General features: G+C 44.8%; 1 protein-coding gene across 7 annotated transcripts in view; it reads left to right on the forward strand.

Annotated features, from left to right (window-relative positions):
* The first annotated feature begins 182 nt into the window (after nucleotides 1-182).
* Nucleotides 183-26,959, forward strand: part of Hecw (Hecw ubiquitin protein ligase) — a 32,697-nt gene continuing 5,920 nt past the window's right edge. Inside the window, exons 1-7 of one of the 7 annotated variants that reach the window (XM_069041264.1) lie at nucleotides 183-504; nucleotides 19,569-19,661; nucleotides 19,717-21,180; nucleotides 21,233-21,504; nucleotides 21,556-21,741; nucleotides 21,811-21,912; nucleotides 21,985-22,241. In XM_069041264.1, coding sequence (XP_068897365.1) covers nucleotides 183-504; nucleotides 19,569-19,661; nucleotides 19,717-21,180; nucleotides 21,233-21,504; nucleotides 21,556-21,741; nucleotides 21,811-21,912; nucleotides 21,985-22,241 — 2,696 coding nt within the window. The other 6 variants (XM_069041263.1, XM_069041266.1, XM_069041268.1 and 3 more) reach the window with 6 other exon arrangements.

The following is a 26,959-nucleotide window of genomic DNA, read 5'->3' on the forward strand; positions in this document are numbered from 1 at the left end:
TCGTGAGCCGTCGCAGTCGCCCGTGACAGCCACCCCCGGAGGAAATCTAGCCAGGAACGATGCTGTGACCGTTTATTATGTTATGTGGCTCTCCCGAAGATGGTGCCTGGACGTCCGGCCCCTGTCGCCTGGTTGTCTGTCGCCATGGCAACGTGAGATGATAGCGCCGACATGACTCTGGAATGGTGATGGGCAAACGGGAGATGGACACAACCACCGAAGATATCGACGAAATCAATTGTGATATAACCGCCAGTCCTGACGATAACAACGCCTGCCAGTTCCTAAAGTGCAATCCCGCCAAGGAGAAGCCGATTTACCTCGAGACGATCAGCAACGAAGAGCCGGAGGACGCCGCTGCCAACACTCACAACCTGCTCAAGAGGACCAACAATGCCACGGGAGACAGGATATTCGCCAACCAGAACGAGGACGGCTCGTGGTTGCTCAGGTGGGACGTGGCCCAGCAGAAGGAGGACGATTTCGTCGCGCTGTGCTGTCAAGGTAAGGGGTGAAGAATTGGGGCGCCGGGGGCGAATCCCACCCCCGGGGGAGACCGAAAAAATCGCAAATCGCGAGATCACACCCAGGTCGGGACCCCCAAACCCACATCGAAAGCCAAAACAGCACATTCAATTGTATTTGCATACTTTCATCTCCTTTTTTCTAGTTTCATATCTAAACTATTTTTTACAACTACATAGTCGACCATCTTGTCTCAGCTTGTGACAGTTCTAAACGAGCAGACTGAAATTTCAATTAGACAAGACAAACAGAATTTAGGAAATTTTCTTTATTTTCAAATTTTCGATAACCCGTCGTGCAGTTTCTATTCATAGCTCAGCTTTGTCTGAGTGGCGCACTCTTTCCTTTTTCCTTAAATTTTCTCCTTTGTATTACTTACTTTACGTTAGTTCCGTACCTGGGGAACGGTTTACGATGTTAAGTTGAGTCAGAAGAGAATTTTCCGATGATTGCGTTACGTATAATGTTGCGGAAATATGAATCATTCTCTAGAGGCGTTTTCCACAATCGATACGTTACGGATGCGCTAGAAGAAGCCCAAGAACTAGACGAAACAATCTGGACACTAAATTCCATTTTTTGTTGTTGTGTTCTTGTTCTTTTTCGGTGCAACATTTATTTTTCTCTTACATTTTTTCTGTCTCCTCTTTGTAGAAAATTTGCTACAGAAATCTAAATATTGATTGAATAACAAATGAATTGTAAGCAATACACAGTAACATTTTCTAGAACAATAGGTTTGCGGAGTCGATTGTGTCTCCACGTTCTGTATTGTTTTCGTGAGTGAAAAGGCGATGTGAAAATAAATTCGGTAAAATTTTATTGTTCCTTCGTCAGGAGGAAAGTTGTTCAATGCTATGAAAAGACGGTACAATATGACTTTTGATGTTAAAACAGACGGTGACAACCAAAGTGGAAGTGAAGAAAGAGCTGTTGGTGATGCTCCATGCTTTAATTTACCACACCAACGCTGCATAGAATAATTAAAAATGGCGCAATACGTTATTCGTTACTTTGTCCAAAGACAATTGTCAAGGAGAGGAATCCAGTTATGGAAAAATTAAAAAACTGCTTTCGACGTGGATCAAAGACGAACAAAACACTCCAGGAAGTTTTGTTTTTATTGCGGGAAACGCTCTCAGTCTCACGATTTTATTAAAAGTGGGGAAACTGTTCGGATCGAGCAAATGAAAGTTTTAATGGAAGTTGCCGCTTGCACGGATTTATATCTCGTTACCGATTTTAAAATCGTCAGGCTACAAGATCATAACATCAAACTGTCAAAATCGATATTTATACTTTTTTGTAACTACGTCTAAAGGCCGGTGTGCATTCTCATTTTGAAATCTAATATACATTTGGTTGCGAAAAAAAAACGAGAAAAGAAAATTTTCCTAATGTAAATTTGGTTTTGTCCATTTGACAATTAATTGTCTGCTTGACAATATCTATCAAATGATTTCTAACGGGTGACTAATAAAATTTTCACTTGGAGTTGGCTTTGAACGACTTTTTATTTTTTCTGTTACTTTAGACACGCGCAAGAACGAACGACAAATGTGAGTCAGTACAATTGAAACATAACCAAATTAAGAGAAAAAACATTTATTGAAATGTCAAACTTGTCAGTGTCTAAGGTGCAACGGAAAACAAATAATGATCCATAGCCAACCCTAAGTGAAAATCTTAAGTCATCCGTTAAAAGTGTCACTGAATTTTTACAATAATTCTAACCTATCTCTCGTAAGAAGGTTTCACACTGAAAAAATTGTAAAAATGTGTCAATTTTATTCTGACAGTTCCTGTTTTTTTTGCAACCAACTGTACTATTCCGGGCAAAAAATTTCGTCCACCCTTTTCCTGTCATTTCACAAAAATTGCGTGTAGTTTATTGTCATTATGATTGACGTTTGCAAAATAAAATTTGAAATTTTGTCACTGTCACCCATAAGAACACAATTTGATTGACACATGTCAACATGTGAAGTAAGGTTATTCGTTCCTAAAGGGTGCTTTACAACATAGGTGAGTGGAATGACAGTTGTGGACGAAATTTTTTGTCTGCCATTGTACTTACATATTTTTTTTATGTGCAATAAATATTTTTACAGCAATTTTTGAAGTGACTAATATCAATTTTGGGGTTATCCCACGATAAATTATATTATCACTTCCTGTTGTGATCAATTAGGAGTTATTACTTATTTATTATCTTTAAATTTATCTCGAAATAAATCTTCTCGTTTAATTTCTTTTTATAGATATTGCATCTTGTATGTTATGTAGATTATTTCTTTTTTGTATCAGTTTATTTGGAAAGAAAAAAAGTACCTTTTTTGCATATTTTCCCTTCACTTCACTTCTTACGTTACGCCACAAAGGAAATGAAATTATCCATTTCTAACATAACGTAACGTAGTAGGGGAGACTGGGGTCAATTGAGCATCTTGTCTGAGAACTCACGCTAGTTTTAATGTAATCGCTGGACCAAAGCAAATAATAATATCAACGCAAGGTTCGCTCATCTGTCTACAAAATGGCCCTGCTCGGATTGGCCCAGTGAGTGGAAAATTATAAAAAAAAAAACAATGAATAATACATACATAATACAACTTTAAGGCACAACATGTTGGCTCTTTGGCTTCACAAAATCTCAAAACCTAAACTAAACAACAAAAAAAAAACTTTTTGTGCGAATTGGCATGTCAAGAGACATTTTTTTTAACTGTCCCCACACTGTTTTTCATTCAACGATCAAAATAGGTTACATAAATACTAAACTTGAATTTATCCTTAAATATCCAAAGATAGGCGAGGTAAAAATCAAGTGTCTATATCTTATACAGCTAGAAAAATATTTGAGTATTAAAGATGTCAATAACGCTTACTTTTGCTTTAGGAAACACAATCGCAGCTTTCATAGCGTCTGTCAAGCAACGCGAAACATTGACAAGCAGGTTTGCACAAGAAAAACGCTCGATTACTCTCGCTGTGTTTCGAACAATCGCTAACGATGTTCGATTTGTTCTCAGTGCTCCAACTGACCCCGGTCTACCCTATCAGTGACAAATTCGAAACCACACCCCCCACAACAATGACAAAAGTCACGTGTTCACGTCACAAATCACCTCACTTAATTAACATAAACGCATTCTTCACTTGTGATTTATGCGTTTCCCAGTAATTCGTGTCGATTTGATTGTGATGATCGTCGACCGTGAAACATTCCAAGTGAAATGTCAAATTCTCAACTGTTCGCGTTACGCCCATCCCATTACGTCACCCAAATCCGGCTTGATCCTCGCGGCTGCACCAGAGGCGGCGCGCCGGCCGCCCCTGCGGTATCGCCGCAAGCGGGCCCGATCCGCGGCGGCGGTTTGTTTGCGAACCCAAACCAATACTCTTACGAAATCGGATGTTACGCAAGCGAACCGCCGGGGCGAATGGGGTCAAGCAGCGTCGGATAAACAGCGTCATTCATGCGGGCCCCGATGAATGGAGGCCTCGAGGGGGGCCCGGGAAGGTGGTCCGGAGGATTTTTCGCGGGCTGCACCGGACCGTCGCCCATTTATGGGTACCAGCACCGGTTCCATCTGTTGCACATGGGCGTAGACACGCTCCGGTTCGTTAAGTTATTTCTGTAAATATTTGTAGAGTACGTGTTTGTGCGGCCTTGGCACCTGTATTTCATCGGTGCGTGCGGACGGTCCGACGCGGAGAAGGCGCACCAGGTAGCAGGGACAAGGGACGGGGAAAGTGCGAGGGCTGCCTTCCGGCGGAGGCGGTTTCCACGTCCGGAGTCGAGGTGGAAGCGACACCTGCGATTTGGACCTCGCGATGTTGACTTTTGACCCAAGGTCCCGAGGAACGTGAGAAACCGCCGGTTCGGCAAATAAGCACCGATCTGAGGGAAAACCTAAATAATAACAATTAACAACGACAGGTCACGGAGGCAGTTACCTACTGTTTGGATGGGGGACCGCGTTCCGTTGAAACTTCAACAGTTCAAGCTTCATTATTTGGTTTCAGTACTGTCTGTAGCCCGTGATGTCGTGTAAAAAGTGGGTGTAAAGCAGAGTATGTAAATAGAAAAAAATACAGTTCTTTTGAAGGAATTAGGTAGGTATTACTTAATAGAAATATCCATAGTGAAGATGCTGCACAACGTTTACAAAGGTTCGTGCATTGGGAAGTATCCCAATTTTGTGTATAAGACATTATTGGCTCAATCGTTCCGTATTGTGGAGTTCTACCATTAGTTAAAATATCTGCGCATCTTTCAAAGTCACCCTGTATAGTAAGAAACTGTTCGGAAAGGGTTGCGGAGGAAAAAGAAAATCCCGAGTCGAGTGTTTGATCCAGAGAAGAACAGCCGGTCGTCTGTAGCGCCTTTTCCCACACTCACCCACCATCTAGAATCAATTGGACGCGTGTCCGGCAGGAATGCCGGCCGCATTGTTCGCCGGCTCGCCATTTACGACGTTTCCTTGAACGCATCCTTCGCAAACGAGCTTTTAATCGCGTACGAAACCGATTTATAGAGATCACGTCCCGACAATACCCTTCCCGGTAACCGATCAGAATTTTTATTGGCCGCCGGCGAAATTCGACGTGCCAAAACCGACATCGCTCACCTTGAATTACCCGGAATCGCCGGAGGAAGAAGGATGCGAGAGGAAGAAGAGAGGCCGGATCCGCCATCCTGTCCGAGATGCACGATGCGCCATTTCGATCGTCACACGGAAAGAAAAACAACAACCGTGTGTACTGTTGTTCGGGACACGTGACCGGATTGTCCGATCGAGGATTTGCGACGTCGGCGGGGGTTGAGGTAGGGTTCTTTGTCGGTGTTGACGCGCCCTAATTGGGTCGACGTCAAGGACGCGCCCATTCAGGACGCAGGATTAAGACCGTCCATGCAAATTATGCAAGACAAAGGACCAAGTGAACGTGGAGAGACCTCGAGTATTCGATTTACCACTCCCGCGCACTCTTGCGTTATCTTCTGGTAAAGTAACGCTTTAGGCCTCTCGATTCAGCGGATTTGGTAGCACCTGAACGTCTTAGAACGGAAACCCTAAAACCCTTATAAAAAGAGCGACGAGTCGCCTTCACGAGCAGATCTCCTCCAGGACGCGACCTCTTTCCCTTCACATCTTCCCGTCAGCTCTTTCGCAACGATTCCGCGACGAACTTCCTGCTGCTGTTTAACATCCTGCAGAATTTATATTTATAAGAGCTGGCCCTGCAGGTGGCACCGCCGCAGATTAATCGAGCGGTGTAAATATTTTGGGTACGGCGGCGCCGACGTGCGTCGGTTTCGGCGAAGTCGATTTTTATATGGACCGAAACTCGATCTGGCACACCTGGAGAGCGAAACGGAGTCAACGGCACGTCGGACGGGGCCGAATTAGAATAATGCAATTCGGCTACGGTCCCTAATGTATTGTAATCGACCCCGTCTGGCGGATGTAGCGAACAGGTGATCGATTTGCTAAATCGCCGTTCGAACAGCATGTGCATGACCTTTTCGTGATCTACGCCTCCGAGGTGCCGCACGCGCGAGGGGAAGAAAACTTCAAAACAAGAAAAATGCGAAGAGGAACGGAATCTGCGACGGTTGCAGTTGCGGTCGAGTGGGCGAGATGTTTCTGCAGTGGAGAGCCTCTATCCGGCTCGAAGGACCGCGCCACAGCGAGGAAACAACAATCTTGATTGAGTTATCGCTCGCTACTGATTGAATTACTGGCGGAAGTGCAGGGATAAGTCGATAAAATCAATTGTATTAATAAGAAATGATGTGTGCCGCTCAATTGGCAATTGCGTCTGACCGTCCTCGCGTTACGAAAATTTATAATTTCCTCTCGGAGGCGAGAAGAGATTTATGTTTTGTTTACACCGACTGTAATCGATCGAACTTGCGCGTCAGAAGGTTTCTCGAATTTTTTTCGTAACTGTGCGAGTCGAATCCGCCATCGATTATCATAATTTCTGCTGGCGATGTTCGATAATCGATCATCTGGTCCATAACCGGTCCCGATTCACTTGTTTACCGTCTGGTATTTGGCGAAGGATCTCGATGACGCCGGGACCGGTTTTGCGCAATTAGCCGCGTGATTGGCTATTAATTAGGCATCTGCCGGTGCATTTCGTCTGATTATTTCCATGTCAGGCAAGTGCGCTCGCACCTTGGTCGACGGTTTTTTGCGTTGCATCGGGAGGATGCACCCGGTGCCGCATCCGGCTGACCGCACCGTGCGTGGAGAATGTCGCTTTCGAGGTGGTCTTTTATCTGGATGACGGGCGGAATTTCTCAAGGTCGCGTCTTGATGCACCGCGATTTGCAACTGCCAAATTTGACATTCAGATTTTTTCTGGCGAAGAAGTTCTTCGAGGTGCGCCGAAACGCTGGTTGCAGATGTCGATTAGTTTCGCAGATGTGGCTTTTTTCTGTTAGAAAGATGCAATTGAGCGAGGAAAAGGAAGATTTTTTCACGTCGGAAAAGAATATTTATGGAAATTTGGAGAGTCGCAGAAGGGGATTTTTTTTCATTTCGTTTCTTTAGTTAAAAGCATCATTGGGGATGTTCCAAAAGGGGTTGAAGATTGTTGTGATTTTTCAAAATTTTGTCTATGTTCAAAAACGACCCAAAACGAAGCCATAGTTTATTGCAATCGGAGGTCATAAGTCAGATTCAAATTTTTAGAAGAAGTGCATTGGCTCACATGACTGTATCATATCTTTATGATTTCCTGGAATGACAGTGACAATTTTTTCCGGGTGATTATTGAAGGCCGACCTGTTTGGCAGAAACACTTCCAAGAATGTATTTCTTTTAATTGAGGATCTCAAAATAAAACAGTTTTTTGCTTGGAATTTTGGCAAAAATTATTAATTTTTTTTTGCTTGTATCGGGTGTTCATTTAAATTTCCGGTCAAAGTTGGCGTTGAAGAGTCGATCGTGAATGCACCGCTCGTGTAAAAACACAAACAACGCAAAACCGAGGTAAGATTTAAACAGCTGAAGTGTTCACGAAGTGTTCATCGACTCTTCTACACCAACTTTGACCGGAAATTTAAATGAACACCCGATACCTGGTTGTGCCAAACTCTACCAACTAGATTAGATATGGGAACGCAAAAATGTTTCAGTTTCAAGTTTCAAGAGGTGGAAAAAATAAATAAGAATTTCGGGTTTTGTTCATAATCGAAATTTAGATTAAAAAAAAATTTTGCCTCAGTTTTTTAAATTTTAATTGGACGTAATAAACTCAAATTGTCTTTTTTGTTAGTTTCATGCTACACGTATTTTTTTAAGACATTTTTTTAAATCGGGTGTTCATTTAAATTGGTGTTGAAGAGTCGATTGTGAACGCACCCCTCGTCAAGTGTGTAAAGTAAAAACACAAACAACGCAAAAAGTGAGGTTAGATTTAAGCAGCTGATCCGTGATCTGTAATCCGTGGGGCGTTCACAATCGACTCTTCAACGTCTATTTTGAGGATACATTTAAATGAACACCCGTTATATTATACATGTAAGCAAATCGAAAAGTCCACAGATTTAATTAAAAAAAAACTCGTTGAATGATTATTCGTTTTAGATGAAAATATGTAGTGACACATGGGTAATCCATGTGTTGATATTTTTCTTCAGACCTTTTGACCTCGGGATTTTTTTTATCTAGTTGACATAAATTATGCGTATTTTCCCAGGTATTATTTTATACGACAATTTACTCGAATTAAATGAAAGGAAGCTTAGTTTACAGTTTTTTTTCTTTTATAAAAAGCATGTTCTCTTATTTTAAATTTGATAGTTGCCCATTTTGGCTGTTGTGGAATTATTTCGATGAAGGTTCGTAAATGCTTCATCAATTTTAAGGAGGGAAAGAAGGATTTTGTTTCCAATAAAGGCTTTAGATTGGGAGAGGTGTTACGTCAGCTAAAAAAAATCCATCTCGATCACCCACTTCCTTATCATCTCGATAATCAGTAAACGATTGTTGGTTTATTGTTTCGATCGTAATCGCGTTTCCGCCCTTGAAGAAAATCGTCCGGTCAAACCGCGAAATGGAAACGGTAACAGGAAGGACCCCAAGACGGATCCTTGCGGTGAGGTCTTCCCTCCGCAGCGGCCGGAAACCGTCAATTTGGCGCACGGCCCCGAATTCGCTTCCATTGTTTTCGCCGATCGGAACCCGATCCGTCCGTCGAAAGAAAAGAATGAAAAAATAAACGAACCCAAGAAAAAATGCGCTGACGCATTGTGACACGCAACGCGCCAAGTCGCCGACTTTTCCTGTTTACCCTATGGAAAAAAATCGACGATCGATCGCAGCGCGTGCGATTTTCCAAAAGCAAAAGAGCGACGAGGGCAAAAAAAAACAAAAGAAATACATAAACGGCATCCAGGTCGGGGCGTAGACAATGCACTCGAAGAATTTTCGATGTATCAACCGTCCACGCCAAGGTAAGACCGGATCTGGCCGGCCCCCCGGCCCCGCCGCCGCCGCGTAAAGGTCGTGCGATTATGAATGAACCCGTCCCGCGCGTCCCCCGTCCCTCGCCCAGCCCCCCCGTTCCGTATTCCCGTTCATGAGTGCGCCCCACCAGGCGGCCGAAGGCGTGTGCTGCTCAGTTGTAAATCCGACGCTGGTCGGACGGTCGCACGTTTCGGCGGCGATTTTTGCGCAGTTTGTACACGTTTCGCGTACGGGGGCGGTTTCCGTCCGAGTTCGCCGGCTGGTGCCGAAGGGATGAGGAGGTGACGGCGGCGTGCGGCAGTCGAGGCGCCCCACGCCAAGGGTAGGTGCGTGAGTGAGTGAGTGTGTGCGCGAAGGCCTCGCGAATGGAAGCGATGAATGAATGGGTTCTTCGGCGGAGGTCTCGCGATTGCCACGTCGTGACGGCGGCTTTCCCTCCGTTTCCGAGGGGAAATCGACCGGAGCGATTTTTGTCGCCCGAAAGGAGAAATTGACGATTTGAAGAACGGCGGTGTCGTCCGATTTGGCACGCTCTCGGCGGAACCGTGTCAGATGGCGGCAGGGCCGGACCCAGGGGCGGGCACATTCTCAACGTGAATCTCCTTTCTCATCCACCAAATTATTTCATTTTTTTAATTAACCACTTCAAAAAACCAGGCGCGCAAAGGAGTCTCATGCGTTGTCCTTTTTTTCAAAAATATCCTCTTTCATTTCTTTTATTTAGTAATTTCTCCATTCAACAAATCGACCTTTAGTGAGTTTTTGTTTATCACTAACCATGACACTAATTCAAATTAGAAATTTCGAAAAAAAACTGATAGCCTTTTCTCTAAAAACAGCGTTTTCTGATGCCTCATAAAATCCCATCCGGAAATTGTCAAAATCGACTAAATTATAGCAATTTTTAAATGCGTTTTTGTTTTTCTTTTTGAATCCATAGAAGCCATATTTTTTAACAAACCGACAAACAGAAATTGGCTAACTTTTGAGTAAATCTGCCATATACAGGGTGTCGCAAAAAACTTATTTTTGTTTTTGTTTCCAGTAGCAACGAGACTAACAATGATTTCCTAATTTTTTTAGAAATTTAGGTACACTGGAAATCTGTTTTTTGTTCTTTTGTTTATTTTAAAATCTCTCTGATACTGGATCTTTTTTGAAAAAACGCAAAATAATTGTTTCTCAGAAGCCTCCGAACCCGGCCCTGCCGCCGATCGCAGAAACCGCGACGTTCCTTCCGCCGCAAGAACTCCGCTCTACCCTCCTTCCCCACATTAGAAAGTAAACCGTGACATAATACTTATCGAATGTGAAATGTCGCCGGTGAGCCTACCTTTAGATAGTTGAAAAAAAAAAAAACTCGAAAAAACAAACGAGCGTGTGTGTGTGTGTGTGCTCACCCGGATATTTTACGCCGACTTGATCACATTTAAATACATTCGGCGTTTCCTGCGCTCACCAGATATTAAATTCTATTTTCATACGCGCCAATTGTTTACTTTGCCGTTTTTGGAGGCGGGATGATACTTAACGGACGGAAACGGTCAGTCTTTTTCCTTCGATATCGGCGAATCTTTTTCGATGCGGTTTTTTTAATCGCGCGCTCGTGACGTCACACGCGAGTAGCGCGCGGGACGCATCCCCGAAAGCGGCCGCGTCTGACCTTTTCGCTCACTCACTTTATGTCTTTGCGTGTGTCGGTCGCATGTGTCACATAAATCGCTTGACATTTGCCCAAAATGTGGATTTCGTGGTTGGGCGCCAAATTTGATTCTGTTCTCTGTTAGAATGAGAAGATCATCGTAATTATAGATGCGTTGATAACAACTTATCAACGCATCGTTTCCTGTGCTTTTGTCTGATGTCTTCTAATTAAAGATTTTGATTTATCACCGACACGTTGATAATGATCAGTCGATGATGATGTATCGTTATTGAGAGATCTTTTAAAACCTACATCTAGTACTGATTATACCTACTGTATTAATATGTATATTGATGTTGACACGGTTTCATATTCATCATCATAATCAATATCAAATATCCAACAACAATATCATCAAATTATATGTCAACTGATATTATTAATTTCGTGGAGGAAACGGCCTTGCAATCATAAAAATGTCGCTCTATGGTTATGTTCATACTAATGATGTTGATTTTGTTAGTTGATGTCTTCTTGATGTTGATATCGATTCTTGTAGTGTTAATTTTAAAACGTTTCCTAGTTGATTGCGGTGTAATCACTAATCATCGAAACTATTCATCCAACTTTGACGTACAGATTCGCCACAAAATTATGATGTTGACATTGATGTTGATGTGTTTGCAGTATTCAACTTTTTTTTAGTTTGCTGGGATAAAATAATTTTGGAAATCAAAATTACAAACTTTTAAAGTGGTGATACAGCAAAATGTTGATATTTCACTAAAAATGATATTGATACGGTTTTGTGGTACTAAACTGAAAATATTTTCCTCGGTGTTTTGTTTCAAGAATAACAAATAATATCAATTAGTGCTGATCTCTTCATATAGGCAAATATTGATGTTATTAATATGTTGATATTGATTGATTGTTGATATTGAATGTATTGCTTGTAGTTCACAGCATTCAACAAATTTTACGAAATCATCCAGTGCGATTTCTCTGTTGATTCAACTGATAACGGTTGTACTCGTAGTTCATTGTATTTTTGTTGAACAGTATACATTTTTTTTCCAAGAAGGAATCAGAGTTGTATGTATTGATGTTGATAGTTTTGTGTTGGAATTTGAATATTTATGTTATCCAGTTCCCGTAAAATTCAGAGTTTGGGCAATGATTCACGACATTTGACCTACAATCGTATCAAATACTCGACATTGAAGGGTGTATCCTTTGTATTGACAGACAAATATTTTTATAAGTGACATTTCGATACCGACCGAATGTTTGTCTGGTGCGTAGGTACACACGCAACGCGTAAATCGGACATTTTAGATAAAATTCGCGAAATCAAGAGCGAAAGCTAATCAGTCCGATCGATGGTACCAATTAGTCGTTATCAGTGGGGCGCCAGTCCGCCAAAATGGGCGAAGATGATTAATTTGGTGGGACACGATATTGGCATTTATTTCCCGGTAAGACAACAAAGCGGCAAGCAGATCGGCGATCGCGATGGCTTATCGGCGTCAAAAATAGGGCCGCGTGGGCCCCTATCGCTGCCCCTTTCGTCCGTAATTTTCCGCCCACCCGTCCAACGCCAAAACCGCTTCTTTCTTTCTTTCGCTCCTCTTATCCGGAGGTAAACGCCGCGGTCCGGCATTCCTCGGACAGGATGTGAGTGGGCGCACTCGTAAAAACGAACCCCGAGTGCCTCCGTACGGCCCTGATTCGGTGCGTGTTTGTTCAACGTGGTCGGGCAAACATATTTACGATAAAATCGTCGAAATTGGCGACGTTCAAATAATTGAACGGCAAATATTTGCGCGTCCCGGCGGGATTCGGCAGCGGAGGCCGCACCGCACGCAGCAACACCGGAGAGGAAGACGTCGACGGCGGAGCCGGAGAGAAAAAATCATAATAAACGATTTCAAAATTAAACAGAATTACAATTGCGTAAACATCCTGTGCGCGCTCAATATTATGTGGAAATTTCGTTTATTATATCAACTAAAAATAGTGGATCGTGTGGGAATTATTATTACTACAATAAAAACGAACACCTGAACGGTGGGCGGGAAGACGAAATTTTTTTTCGGAGAGTGGAAAGAGGCACCGGGCGGACGTTATTTATCGGTGATTGTTTTCCGCGGGCGGGTCGTAACAAATTTAATTAGGGATTTTTTTTCGTCTTCTTCTTTTCGTCGATGGGGGGAAGGGGGACTCGACAAATTTGGAACGTTTGTGTCGTGACGAAACTCGAATGACGCTGTTAATAAACGGAAGTCGGACAAGACACGGCACCGCTTAAGTGGGTTTAATTAGTCAAAGCGATTTTAACGATCGGGACCATTATGGTACCGTAAGGTCTCCACGAAGAGGTTCAGTGGGAAAACGGCGGCACCGTCCGGAAGGTCCGGTTCAAATTTTCACGCGCTGGTACTGTTAGCTTCCTCCGGTGTTTTTGGTCAGCGTTTTAGATATCTTTTGCTTTTACATTGCGCAATTAATATCCACCACTAGATATAAAATTATTGTTATCTGAATAGTGCGCTGCTGTAAGATGAAATGATCGACGAGATGAGCACACATGCTTCCATTTTGTACTTATTTCGTGCTGTCTTAATTTAGGCTTTCAAAAACTTTTCTGGCCAGGTAGGCTCTAGTTTTGTTTCCTTCTTTTCTTTTACAAACATAGCCCCCATTTTAGTTCGTATGATTTGATATTTTTTTCAGACACATAACCTCACTTTCATAATTACTTTATTGTGAATTAAATCATTGTGTAATTTAAAATAAAAACATCTTGTCACGTTAAACAAAAAACGTAATAACATTTATTGGTTCTTTTTTAACCCTCTTCATTTTATTGATAAAGAAATTTCTTTTTAAATGCTTTTTTTTTCTAAGTTAAAAAGCCCCTTGGAAGTTTGAGTTTCACATTTAAAATTTTTCAATACATATTCCATTTGTTTCTTTGAAACAAAAATTATTTCACAATTCCAGCTAAAAAATAAAAATTACCGAATTGATAAGCATTTATAAATTCGATGATATTGTTGTTTATAAATTAATTTGCTTCTAGGACCTTGAACCTCCGACATTATTGTTTTCCCAAAATGCAACTTATTTTTGAAATTTTGAAGAATAAAATACGTCCAGTGTGTCCAAAAAGTCTGGAAACACCCCAATAAAATAGAAACGAATGATTTTCGAGAAAAACGCAAAAACAGGTGAACTAGTGTTTTCCAAAAAGCTTTCTGTTGATGGTATCTGTTTGCTGTTTTTGATGACCTTGAAAGAGTTTAAATCGCAACGTCGCATTTTTACTACCGTTTTTAATAGATCTTTTAATTGTCTACCCGATGGTCAAAAACATTTTCAATTTACATAAGAAATTTCCTGGAAAAAAACTAATTTTCAAGGTCATCGAAAAGACCAAAAAAATATCAGCAGAAATCTTTTTTAAAATACTAATTGACCTGTAGATTTTTTTCAAAAATTATGCGTCACGTTTTCATTTGGGTGTTTCCAGACTTTTTGGACAGACTGTATATTGTTTTCCGTCTTGACGTAATCGATTTCAAACTACAAGATACAATTTTTGTTATTATTATTATTATTGTAAAAATTGCAACGTAGGATGAAGAGAAGAACGAGAAATTTACACGTGTTTCCGTTTTGCAAAGGAAACGCACTAATTTCCTGCGATTTTATTTATGGTATCTATATAACGAGCGTTCAAAAAAATTACTGTTCAAATAGACCATTGTACTCTTCTCTCTCTCTTCTGCAAACGTGCATCGTTTTTTTAGTTGATACCCTCTTGACCTTCCGATACATAACCTTACTTTCAGCGTAGTTTTTATTGTAAATGAAATCATAGTCGTGTTGTGTTTTTTTGCAAAAGAAATACGTAATTCACACCAGTGTTTGTTGGTTACATGAATGACGTTTGACATTTACGGGTTGACAGCTGATCAAGCTACGTCCTACGTTAATAAAAATCAAAGCAAACACCAGGCCATTTGAGCACAGGTCCTTTATTTTTTTAATTTATGCACATTTGATTTGAAATACCTGGAAGCTTCAATTTGACATTTTTCACTCTTCAGTCCTCCATTTTTTTAAAAGAACAATAGATAAACAAAAACAATGTCACAATCAGAAAATTAAATTAAATTGTTAAGCAAACATAAAACTCGACGATACTGTTGTTAATAAATTAACGTGTTTTGATAACCTTGAACCGGTGATACGTTTGTTTTTCCAGAAATGCAATTTATTTTCGGAATCGTAAAGAACGTTGAAACAACGTCAGTTCAACTTCCAGTTTTTTCTGACAAAAATATGTTGTTTTGCGTATTGACGTAATCTGTTTCTAAACTGTAAGATACAAATTACGAAAAGGGAGCACCGTATCGAGGCCGGATTTATTTATCATTCCGGATACTTCCATCAAGTAATGATAATTCCGTTGAAAGTACATTTTTTAAATGTTTTCATTTGTTTTTGCTATACGCCCACAAAACGTAGTTTGTTCATTGAAGTATAGAAGTTACAACGCAACGCAATTGCCGCGGCCACCCATCCAAACACTGACTTGAATCGACGTTGCTTAACTTCACACTAGTGTTTTCATAGTAGTTACAAGATACAAATTATTATTGTTATTGTAAATGGTGTAGCGTGGGATGAAATTATTAATGAAATGATCACAGATGTTTGCTATTTACAACGGAAATTCTCCCGTTCTTGCACATTTTCCCAACAAAATTTACCCAGTGATCTGACCGGCTCCATTCGTCCGAAGTCACACTTTTTAAAGGGAATTCGACGTTTGTCGCCCCCCCTTCCTCGAATTTCGATTAATCCTTCGCGTTTGTCGAAAGTGACGTCAACTTGCGTCCGCTCCACATGTGCACGCGGCGTCGGTGTCATCGTCTAGATCGGACCTCGTCCTTCGCCGGTCCGCACCGCCTCGCCTCCGACCAGGCATACCAATTAACACCTGCATTCCTGCGAAATTTCGTCCTCGAAACTCCACTAATGAGATGATTAATTATGAGCCGCATGTCCCACCGAATGCGTGTCATATCCGGCGGTCGGATGCTGCACATGTCGCCGCTTCCGGTCCGCGTCACAGATAGGACGCGGCGGGGGCGGCCGTCACTTTCGGAGATCGCCCCCCGACAAGAACGTTCCGATTTTTTCTCGCGCCGCCACGTGGGCGGCTCCGGTCTTTCACCGTGGCGGAGGAGCGCGCGGCAGGTTGAATGTCGCCCGGGAACACCTCTGCACGTTCTCATTTCCATATACCGCGTGCACCGCCGATCAGGTGGGCATTCGCCCCTAATTGGACAGATGGCGGCGCCGTCCGCCGCAAAGGGGACATCGGGGAAAGTGGAACGGAATCGGCGGAGGCGGGCGCGACCTTCGCCGGCCTCGAGAAAAGAAGAAAATGAAGAGTCTTTAGTGCAATTAATGTAAATTAATCCGGAGTGATGATGAATAAGTTAGGCCTGAATGCTGTGCACCGGGTGTGTGGTGGGCAGATTATTAAAAAAAATAAAAATAATGATTTGGATCAGCGAGCGTGTTGGGAAATGTTGCGAGTTGTTGGTTCGGGTGGAAGCGCAGGATGCCGGTGCGAGATGATCGGAAACGAGCGTGTTTCGTTGGCAAAGTGCAAGCACGTGTGATCTTCGGCTCGACAATTTCATCTCGCGCCGCGCTATTTATACAGAGCTATCTCTCGACGCGAACATCCCGTCCCTCGATTGACATTCCGTGTTCGCGATCAGCGCACTCGAAACAAACCGCACCGCGGCCAAACCGCGCTCGTCCTCCGCCGCCACCGCCGGGATGTCGCCTTGCTAAGCCGTGCACGTCGCCCGTGGAAATGGTATGATTGCACAATGACGTCTTTTTATTATTGTTTGTCGCTTTTCTCCGCCTAACCGTTGCCCAATTTCCGCCCCGCGTTTCGTCACCGCCGAAAGCGGAAACGCACCCCGACCGGATACACTTCGCGCAAATAAACACAGGAAACATCGGCAGTAAACGCGGTTTTATTTGCGGCCAGACGCATCGGTTCGCGATTAATCCGATCGAGATTTTCGGGACGGCGAGCTATTCTGGGATCGAGGCGGAGATGCTTCGGATCTTTGGCGGCGGGATCCGGAGGGACGCCAAAATTCCACCGGATTTTTTGATCCCACGGGAAACGAGGCGATTATGGATTTTGTCGCTTCGAGATTTTGCACCAGTGTCAAACGTCAGAATGCACCAAAAATCGACACCAGCTTTGGCCGCGATGGGTCTGGTGGTAGAATCTGACCACGAGTGGGCCACGTGATGCGAAACCTGAACTGTTTCCACCTGAAACGGATATCTCCATCGAACAGCTGAAACGTTGTTTTTAGTTTTGTTCAGTTTGTTACTAGTACTCTCGTTTTATCACGGCCAGTTTGCTGACAGTCAATTGACGATGTAACTGTTCCTCTGCAAGTTTTAGGGTCATTGTACATCGTAGAATAATAAGGAGTTGGGAATTCTCGACGATTCACGAACGCACAATGGCACGCCGTGTCGTCCACTCGTTCCGAAGATTTTTTTTTCGATTTTTTATTTGCAGAACAACCGTCGAAAAAATGTATAAACATGCAGGCCGTTCCAGTTGATTGTTCAAAGTTAAGGTCACTTCCGGCGCATGCAAAAATAGCGAAAAAAAAATGAAAGTCAGCGTGTCGTGTCAGTTGGCATTATCTATATTGATTAAGTAGTATTTTGTGTTTTCGCTAATGGGAGCGAGGGATACCGGCGGCATATACCACCCGGTATATGCCCACATTAAAAAATATCCTGGCTCCATCCCACTTCTGATGGAGGCACAGAAAGAGCAAAAAGTCTGGATCGGGCGTTCCGACGGCGTCGTAATTCCGCCTCGAACCTCGTAAACTCGTGCTTTATGGAGTGCTGAAAATGCCTCGTTTGCCTTCTCGGAATCGATCTAATTACGCGTTCACACCGTATATTTCATTAGTTTTGAGCATCAGCCGATAACTGATCCGGCCGAGCCCGTCGACGGCCAAATGAGCAACACGTGAAAGCAAATCGATCTTTTCCAAATTGAAACGAGATCTCCTAATTAGTAACGATTAAGTCGTTCGCCGTTGCAACGTCCACACGTCTTCCCATAAATATTAATTGAATTCTTCCGCAATTACTTAAGTAATTAGTCGTGGGACACTTTTTCACCTCCACGATGTGATTGTTATCGAACGATTTTTCCTAATCCTGCGTGACGACACCGAGAAAAGAAACTGCAAGTTGCAGCCGTTGCCGTCGATTAACTTATCTGACGTTTAATCAGCGCCAACTGGACTGTCTCCGGCGGCCTTGGATCCGACCCGAATCCAAATTGTCATTTAAACTGACGTTTAATTGACACCAAGAGACAGTTCGCCTCGTATTTATTGTCATTCCGTTCCAATTTTTCAAATCTCAACAATTCCAGTTTCCACGTTATTGCGTGTCAGATTAACTTGTCAGTCGTCCTTTAATCAAAACGACCTCGTCATCAATCCTCGATGCATCGATTGTGGCTGATTTGGCAACGTCCAAGGACAACAGTCTTGACTTTGTCATTTAAATCGCCTCCAACCAGACTCTCGTTGGTCGTTACGTTGTCATCAACTGTCAGTAGCTTGGCGAGATTTCGTCTGTTGGCGGCGGCACCTCCATTGACTGTCTCGGCATGAATGAGCGGTTTTCAATCGGGGCCACACGCACTCAACGGACTACTCAACCGCGATCCGTCTGACACGATGACTTGTACATACACTTCCGGCAAGCACCGGAAGCTTCTCTACGAGCCTCTAATGAAGTTATTATTCGAGTCGGAGAGTTGCGGCGTTGACGTCGTCCATTAACGCATCCAACCCTTCTTCCTTTGTCGTTTCTTCACGAACATCGCGTTTTCTCGTGGGAACCGTCCGACGAGCGGATCTGGATGGAAGCGACGTGACCCGAATTGATCGGACGCTTCTGCCGCGTGGCGGCGAAAAATCGCCGCCGTCCAAATTTGTACCCGCGCCTGACAATCAATCTATAAATAGTTCCACTCCCGTGCCATCCCCCTTCGACGATTAGGGTGTTGGGTGCACAGCACGAGATCACGAACAGATGTCGGCGGCGAAGGGGAAACGGAACCGGTATTGTTACCTGCGTTGGAAGCCGGATCGGACGTCCTATATCCGGTGCGGCGCACAATGAGACCGGAAGAATGGTCGGGCGACGGAATGTTGGCCATTTCCGAAAACCACAGTTTTGACTCACGGGGGATGTGATTCATCTGGCGAAGGGGCGGTTTCTTCCGTTTCGGGGAATCGCCCGATTTTAGAACGACGGGATTTCGGACGCGACAGGCGGTATCGGCGCGGAGGCGGTTGTTGCATTCCGCGATTACCTTGCCCAGGAAATGCTTTATTTGTCGCCGCATTAAATCGTCACACTTTCCGGATCGTTTGCAAGAAAGCTAACCTCCAAATTTTCGATTCCCAATCCCATAGACAAGAGTTCAGATGTGCAGACCACAATACACGCGTGCATTGCTGGTTGTCTACATCACAATCAACTGTCAAATTTAAATCGACCATTTGTCATCAAAAATTAATTAATGATGGATTGTTCGTGCCATTTCACAAACAACCAAGAAAATTCGAGTAGTTTTTAGAACTCTGATGAATTGGGAGTAATGTTTTTTTTGCAGAATTTTTTTCGGTTGCATGTCCACGAACAGAATGGGTTGTGGGTGACAGGTTTTTGGGAATTATTTATCGCTTGCGTGGTGATAATTGGTGTGCGCTTCCTGTGGGATTATGCTGACCGTGCCCCCTTTTCGTTTCCAGATAGCAACAGCGCAGAAGAGTGCCTGGCGAGGCAAAAGGTCACCGGCCAGGACCCGAGCACCATGTGGCTCCTGGATATTCCTTCCCACAATGGTAAACACCACCGATTCGACCGTTCCGATTCTGTGACTAATTGTTTGTTTTCCAGACTGTGAAAAACTGTTGTGCTTCCGATACTACGACGGTACTACACTAGACTACTTAGCTCAGACCGACTCCCTCATAATAAAGCACCCCACCGACAAGCTGAAGAGATTAATAAAAGTGAAACAGAGACACAAGTGCAATGGCATCGAGAACGACGCGTTCCAGGACGAGTCGGAGATCCCGGCGTTGAAGAGTTCGAATTCGCTCGAGGACTTGAACACCCGCAAGGACGAGTTGTTCGCGGGGGTGAAGAAGAAGTCGATCAACGGTCTGGTCAGGTCGGAGAGTACCAATATGGGTGGTACGAAGAAGAAGATCAGGTCGAAACTGAACCAGAAGTCGCCCAGCAAGGAGTACTACCAGATCTGGACGGCGTACAGTTCGGGCGAGGCCAAAGAGGGCGGCGGCAGCGCCTGCAGTTTCGATTTCGGGGGCGAGCAGATGGCGCCGCCGCTGCCGCCCAGGACGTCGCACAGGCCGTTGGAGAGGTCGCACGCGGTGAGCGCGGGGTTCGCGCCGCCCGCGGTCATCAGAGAGAACAAGCCGAAGAAGATGCAGAAGCCGGAGGACACTTTCAATTTCGAGCTGATCGACACCGACGAGGACTACAAGACGTCGTCGCCGGCGAGTTCGGTCTCGGACGTGGACGTGACCCTCTCCACCAACAAGATCAAAGCCGCGTTTCTCGAAAACGGCAAGAAGCTGATCGGCAGCGACAACTACATTACGACGGTGTTGTCCAAGAATACGATTTCTAGTCCAATCGCAAATGCTCATTTAGCGTTAGAACCTAAGGATAGTCAGAGTTCGCTGTCGACGCAGAGCTGTAGTTCGGCGGAGGCGGTCGACGGGGAGGGGTCGGATCTGGCGCTCAAGCCCCACAAACCCCTGACCAGACTGGGGTCGCTCCAGAAGCCCGAGGTCGGCGCGGAAGAGGAAGCGTGTCAGACTCCCGCGCACAAGCCCAAAGTGGAGTTCGCGCGGCCCCACCCCAAAGCCCTGGACCGCGTCGCGGGGTTAAGCGGCGCTCTCCCGGTCTGTCCCCCCACGCCGACTCATCGCTCGAGGAAGCCGCGAAACGCGGATTTGCGACCTCCGACGCTCAAATCCGCGGATGCGGAGGCTCAAGAAGCGCCACCGCCGCCGCCCGAGGTCAAACAAGCGGAGGTGAGGCCGTTGGAGAGTCTCGACGCGTGGTCGGAGTGCAACGGCGCCGGCGGAGAGCCCAAACCGGCCAAAGACAACCCCAGGCTGAGTCTGATCGCGCTGTCCGAGTTGCGGAGCGTCGACAGGAGGAGTCCCGAGGTGAGGAGTCACGACTTGGCGCGCGGCGAGGCCAGCGGCGGGATGCCTCTGCCGTTGCAGAGGTTGAGCACGACGAGGTTGCCCTCGATTCCGGAGCGGAGCCACCGGATTCTGACCGTGTCGGAGATACCGGGAGAGCACGAGGAGCCCCTGCCGCCATGTGAGTACCACCCGAGTCTCGTCGGTTTGAATGTTTGTTGACGGTGTCGTAGCGTGGGAGGCCAGGATGGACAGCCACGGTCGCGTCTTCTACATCGACCACGCCACGAGGACGACGTCGTGGACCAGGCCCGGGGGCAACAGCAGCTCGGTTTTGAACGGCGGAGGGGCCGACCAGCACCGCAGGCAGCTGGACAGGAGATACCAAAGCATCAGGAGGACGATCAGTTCGAACAGGTTGGACGTGATGGACTACTCGGCGGCGCCCCCCGGGTGTCGACTCCTGACGAGGCCCGACTTTTTTACGATTTTACACATGAATCAGGTAGTGCGACGACGGTTCCACGATTATCCTGTCTTACGAGTGTCCTTCCAGGATGCCTTATTTTTATACAACAGGAACCCCACCCTCAAACACATGATCGTGCGGATCAGACGCGACCCGGCGGTCTTCGACAAGTACCAGCACAACAAGGAACTGGTCGCGTTGGTGAACATGTTCGCCGACACCAACGCCGACCTGCCGGAAGGATGGGACACGAAGAAAGATCGCAACGCAAAGGTTCGTACCTTGACACTTAACAAAATGGGGCGAGGTGGCTTCCGACTAACACAACTACTAACACCTTAGCAATTCTTCATCGATCACACGCACAAGAAGACTACTTACATGGACCCCAGAGTGCCGACGGAACCGATCTCGTATACGCGAAGAATGTCGGACGACGGACAAGTAAGTCATCATCCAGCTCGATCGGGGAGGCGTGTCGCGAAAAGTTGTGTTTTGACAGAGGGTTTTTTCCAGGCCCCCGTGCCGCCTCCGAGGCCCACCACCACAACGAGTTTCGTCTCGGCCAGCAACCTACCGGAAGTTCCCGTCGCCTACAACGACAAAGTCGTGGCCTTCTTGAGACAACCCAATATTTTTGATATTTTACGCGAAAGGCACCACCCCATCGGGACGTCGCTGTCGCTGAGGGACAAGGTCAACGCGGTCAGGGTCGACGGGACGACCGCGTTGGACAGGCTCAGCCACGACGTCCACCTCACCATCCTGCTAAGGTGAGCCCCCCATTTTGACGTTTGACAGATGGACAGAGGGCGCCCTCCGTCCAGTCCTCCCACTCTAATCAACCGATGGGCTGGTGTTACAGAACAGAGGGCGCCCCGTTCTAGTACTTCCACTCCAATTAAATTGTTGCCAACCGCACATTTCTCCCGTTTTCGTATTTTATTTGTAAATGATGCGACGGAAATCGAACAATACCAGGTTTTTAATACGTTTGATCAAAAAAGTTTAGGTAATAATTCTATTTTTGGGACATTCATATGTAATCTTCACTTTGTAGATTTTTTTTGTACGAGAACTAACGGATTTGGTATGGAATTCGGGGCTTTGCCGTGTGAACACTCAAGATGGGCAAAACATCTGAAAGCCGAGTGGATTGTTGGGTTTCCTTTTCGAACAAAACGGTAACCGCTCTCACAATACAAAGTACAGCGTTTTGGACTCAACCCTGACGAAACACCTGTCACTCCTGTCAACATCGGTCTTCGAAGGTCACGCGCTTTCCCATCGGCGGGAACGGAAACACCGACCGATTCCACCTTTGCTCGTTGAGTAATTCGAGCTGATCGTAAACATAATTTCCCAATTTTCTTCGCGTTCCGCACTTGGGTCTAAAAACGGTCGTGGAAGTTTCGTCGCGAAAACCATCTGCTCCGAAGGGTTGGTGCACAACCGGTGCACACAATACGCGTCCGGTCCGCACCTGTTCCGACAATTATCGCAAATAAGAAATAATTCAAGGGAGTTGGATGCGACCTTGGCGGCTAGCAGATGGCCCGCCGTGAATGTTTTTCCGGTGGAAATTTATGCAACACGAGGGTGCATAATCCGGTTGCGTCACGGCCCCCTCGGAGCCGTTAATTACCTCAACCGCCACTTCACGCACTAATTCGCGGGACACATATCGGAGGCGCTCGCTCTTGATTGGATCACGTGCGGCGTCTTGAGCAACCGTCGTTTTTGGGGCACTTTTTTCGCCGCTGCTGATTTGAATGAAACGTGATTGTTCGGCGATCGGCCTCGCTACACATATCGATCTCGTGACGAAATCGTGTTTTCGCCCGATCGATTAGCACCTCTTTGCTATTTTCGTCGGCAATTTGCAAGTTTTTTTACGGAAGCGAATCGCGAGATTCGCACCTCCACGAAAAATTTCCGCTCCACGCGACGATGCGTCGAAGAAAAGTGCAGGTGGGAGACGTCGCAGGCCCTCGGGCTCGACGCTAACGGGATTTTTTCCTTCTACCTGGGCCCGGACGAAATCGAGTCCGTTTTGGCTTTCCCAGTTTGGGGTCGTGCGTGCTCTCGCAATTACGCATACAATGCCTCGAAAATTGAATAAAAATCCTGCTTGTTGAGGTTAAACGCCAAAGGAAATCATTATTTTGTAATGACATTCAGCGTTTACACAAGACACGAATGCATTGTAATCGGATCGAGTGTGAACTCGAAAAGAATGAAGTGCATTGTCGGTAATCAAGATAATCGCCCAGAAATTAGCGAATCGGCGCTGTAGAGGTCTCCAGGTCTAGAAATAGAAATGGACGCTCCGTCGATCCTGGGGATTTTCATTTTAAACTGTCAAACTTTTATTGTCTGCTTTTTTTTATACAGTGTGGAACAAAATGATTTTCATCTAGTTTGCTTTGAAATTTTTTCACAGGTAAATTATTCCTGAACCGCTCTACGTTTTTTTTGAAGTGCCCATAGTCCAATTTTTAAAAAAATCACTTGTCAAAGTGTTGTCATGTTGGTATAAGCCACTGGTTATTTGATAGTTACTAGATTGGCAACGTAAAATGTCAACTGTATGTCAGTCATTTTGATGCGAAGGCGCTTGCGCTATTGAAGCCGCAATTACATTTAAATAAAAATACAAAGTTAAATGAGTTTCCGAAAACAAGGATCTAATACAACGAGAAAAGTTGGCTATGATTAGATAACGTGAAGAAATGCAGACAGAAAAACCGACCATGCTAAATTGCAGTAAAGATATTCGAGGTATTTTCTTTTAATGTATGGGTTCGTCACTGCGAGGAACTGATTAGAGAGGACTGGAAAAAATTGATGAGATATCTACCAATTGAGGACATTCCTCTTCCGCAGAATCATATTCGGAAGACGATTGGGGGTTAGATTCTGAAAATGAATAGGTAAACTGCTTATATAACCCATTAAATAAATTCCCATTTTCCTGTATATGTTCAGTTGCACTTTTCAGTGTCATTATCGTCTTTATTTCTTGTCTTGGTATAAAATTTGGTTACACCTGAAACTTTTCTAACATTTGAAAATTACTGATATAACCTCAAACCTGATCTAGGGAGATTTTACGATAGACTGTCCCGAAACGAAAGGTTTTAGGGTGGTACAGTCTGGTCTTTGAGGGAATTTTGACATTGACAATTGATTTAAAAAAAAAAGGACTATAACTATTAGTTCTGTCAGTAAATATCATCAATCGAATTGACAATTGTTACAATTTACTAAATTGGATTAACAAACGTTGGTGGCCACTTTCAACACTAGCTGTGACTTGCTTTTGTTAGCTCGTTTTTAATCTCAATCTCAACTTTGCATTCATATCATCCCTTCGCAATAAATCACATTTGGAATTTGGATATATATTTTGAGGTTAGGCCTTTTTTTTTGTATTTTATTCCACACTGTATCTATAGCCGGAACGTTATGGATGTGGATTGGGGACTTGTCGTTAAGTTGGCACTACCAGCAAAAGTAACTAAACGCGCCAATAAGGTTATTGAAATTTATGACAGATCTCACTAATGTACTGTTCAATCATACGTTTTTAGCGACCTTGAGTTTGACAATCCATATCCAAAACATTTCGACCATACTCGTACAAGTCTATTACATACATCATTACGTAACACACGGATTTTTTCAAAGAAACAAAATTACAATCGAGCTTGTTGCGAGCAATCAGGGAAAAAAACTCGCTCTTGTGGTGGTGGAGTCGTTGCTTGAGCACTCGAAAAGTGCGCGTTACCAGAACGAAAGAAAATGAATCGAGCGGAATTCATCTCTCCGGGTGCGGTTACAAAAATAATTCGGTAAAAAACGTAAAACTGGTGACGTTCTGGGTCGCCGGTGTGGGCCAACCCTGACCTCGGCCTTAATGCGATAATGACGCGACGCGTGTGAGGAACTGGAGATGTTCCAGTGTCATTTAAATTTTTTTTTAAACAATGCAAATATCTGAATGTCTACCCCGGAGTGTGGGTTACGTCACGCTCGAAGGTCCCGCCGGAGGGAAGTGGGAACGCGCTCGTAAATAATCATTGTTGATAATAAATTCCTCGTCGGATAAACATGGGAAAAGGATTGGTGCGGTCGGTGCGATATTTTTGAAAATTCGCCGCCGCGTCCTTGAAACATTTAGCACGCGAAAATTGCCCCCCAAATCGAAAGGATTCCAAATGAAATCTGTTTTGCTGTTACGTCACGGTCTAATTTAATTATTGTTCGCAAATGTGTAACGCTTTGTCCTGAGAGTGTCGGCTTAATCTTGTCGCGGGGAGTGGCCGCGCTTTATTCTCTTAAACAAATATTTTGTCGCTTTGCGAATTTTATTGCGTCGACAATTAGTAATCGGCCGTCATTAGTTCCACTGTATTTTTTCGCAATTGCCAATCGATTTTTTCGCCGAGATCGAAAGTAAAAGGCACCGGCGCTGTTCGAGATTTTCCACCTTATCGTTCCGTTTTGCATATTTTGGCAACATGTGGGCCACATTCGTCCGTCCCGGATGGCATAATCAAATCACCTGTCGGACCTCGTGTGAATTTCCCGCCATAAAATCTGAAGAGCACGCGGGTGGTACACCTCGTTCCTCCGAAACGTGGACAAAACGCAAACCGTTCGATAATCGCGCAATTCCCAATCCTGGCTTTATAAATCATAAATTCGCCGATTCATCTTCCGGATTTCGCCCCCGAAACGTCGTTCTCCGATCCCCATTTCTCCGTCGAACGCACTATACGTTTCGATTTCGATTAGTTCTTCATCTCGTCAGCGAGATCGCCTCCGCTTCCGATTCTTCGCTGACAAAGGTCGTTGTTGCGGCACCTCGACGGCCGCCTCAACGGAATCGTTGACCCCCGGACGGTTGTTTGGGCTCGGACACATGTCTTCCGTTTCGAAATCGGAATCGGATCGTGCTCGGATGCGAAATTCTTTCGGTGCGTTTCCAGAAAATGCGATTGCCCAACGTTCAACGGAAGGAGAAAGTTTTAGGGTGTCGGACAGTCGCCGCCGGTTTATGACGGGGCTGGGTATAAATCAGTCCGGTCCTGTGCCGGTGATTCGTCCGCGTACAAATTAAACCGTAATAAATTTCGCGTTGTTGCCCGAAACCATATCATTTGGAGGAGCAAGGGGGCAATTAGAGAAAGGGTTCGACCAGCTCGTCCCCTACATCATAATAGTGATTGGGTTCGGGGGGCGGATTCGTAGGCATTGTCCGAGTTGCGGACGGATTTTTATGCGCTCCGAAGGTCTCCGGTAGGTACAAAAGGAGACATTCTTGACGGGGTTGTTCCGGTGCTGGCAGAGCAATTACAGAAGTACCGAGCGAGATTAAATGTTTATACCAGATTAGTCACGAGGCTCTGACTTGTTATAACTCGATTTGTCATGACTAATGGTGTTGTTTATGTCATATAATTAGACCAGGAGCGCAGTGTTGTCA

Source organism: Tenebrio molitor, chromosome 3 (genome assembly GCF_963966145.1).
Source record: "Tenebrio molitor chromosome 3, icTenMoli1.1, whole genome shotgun sequence".
In the NCBI taxonomy this organism is placed as follows: Eukaryota; Metazoa; Arthropoda; class Insecta; order Coleoptera; family Tenebrionidae; genus Tenebrio; species Tenebrio molitor.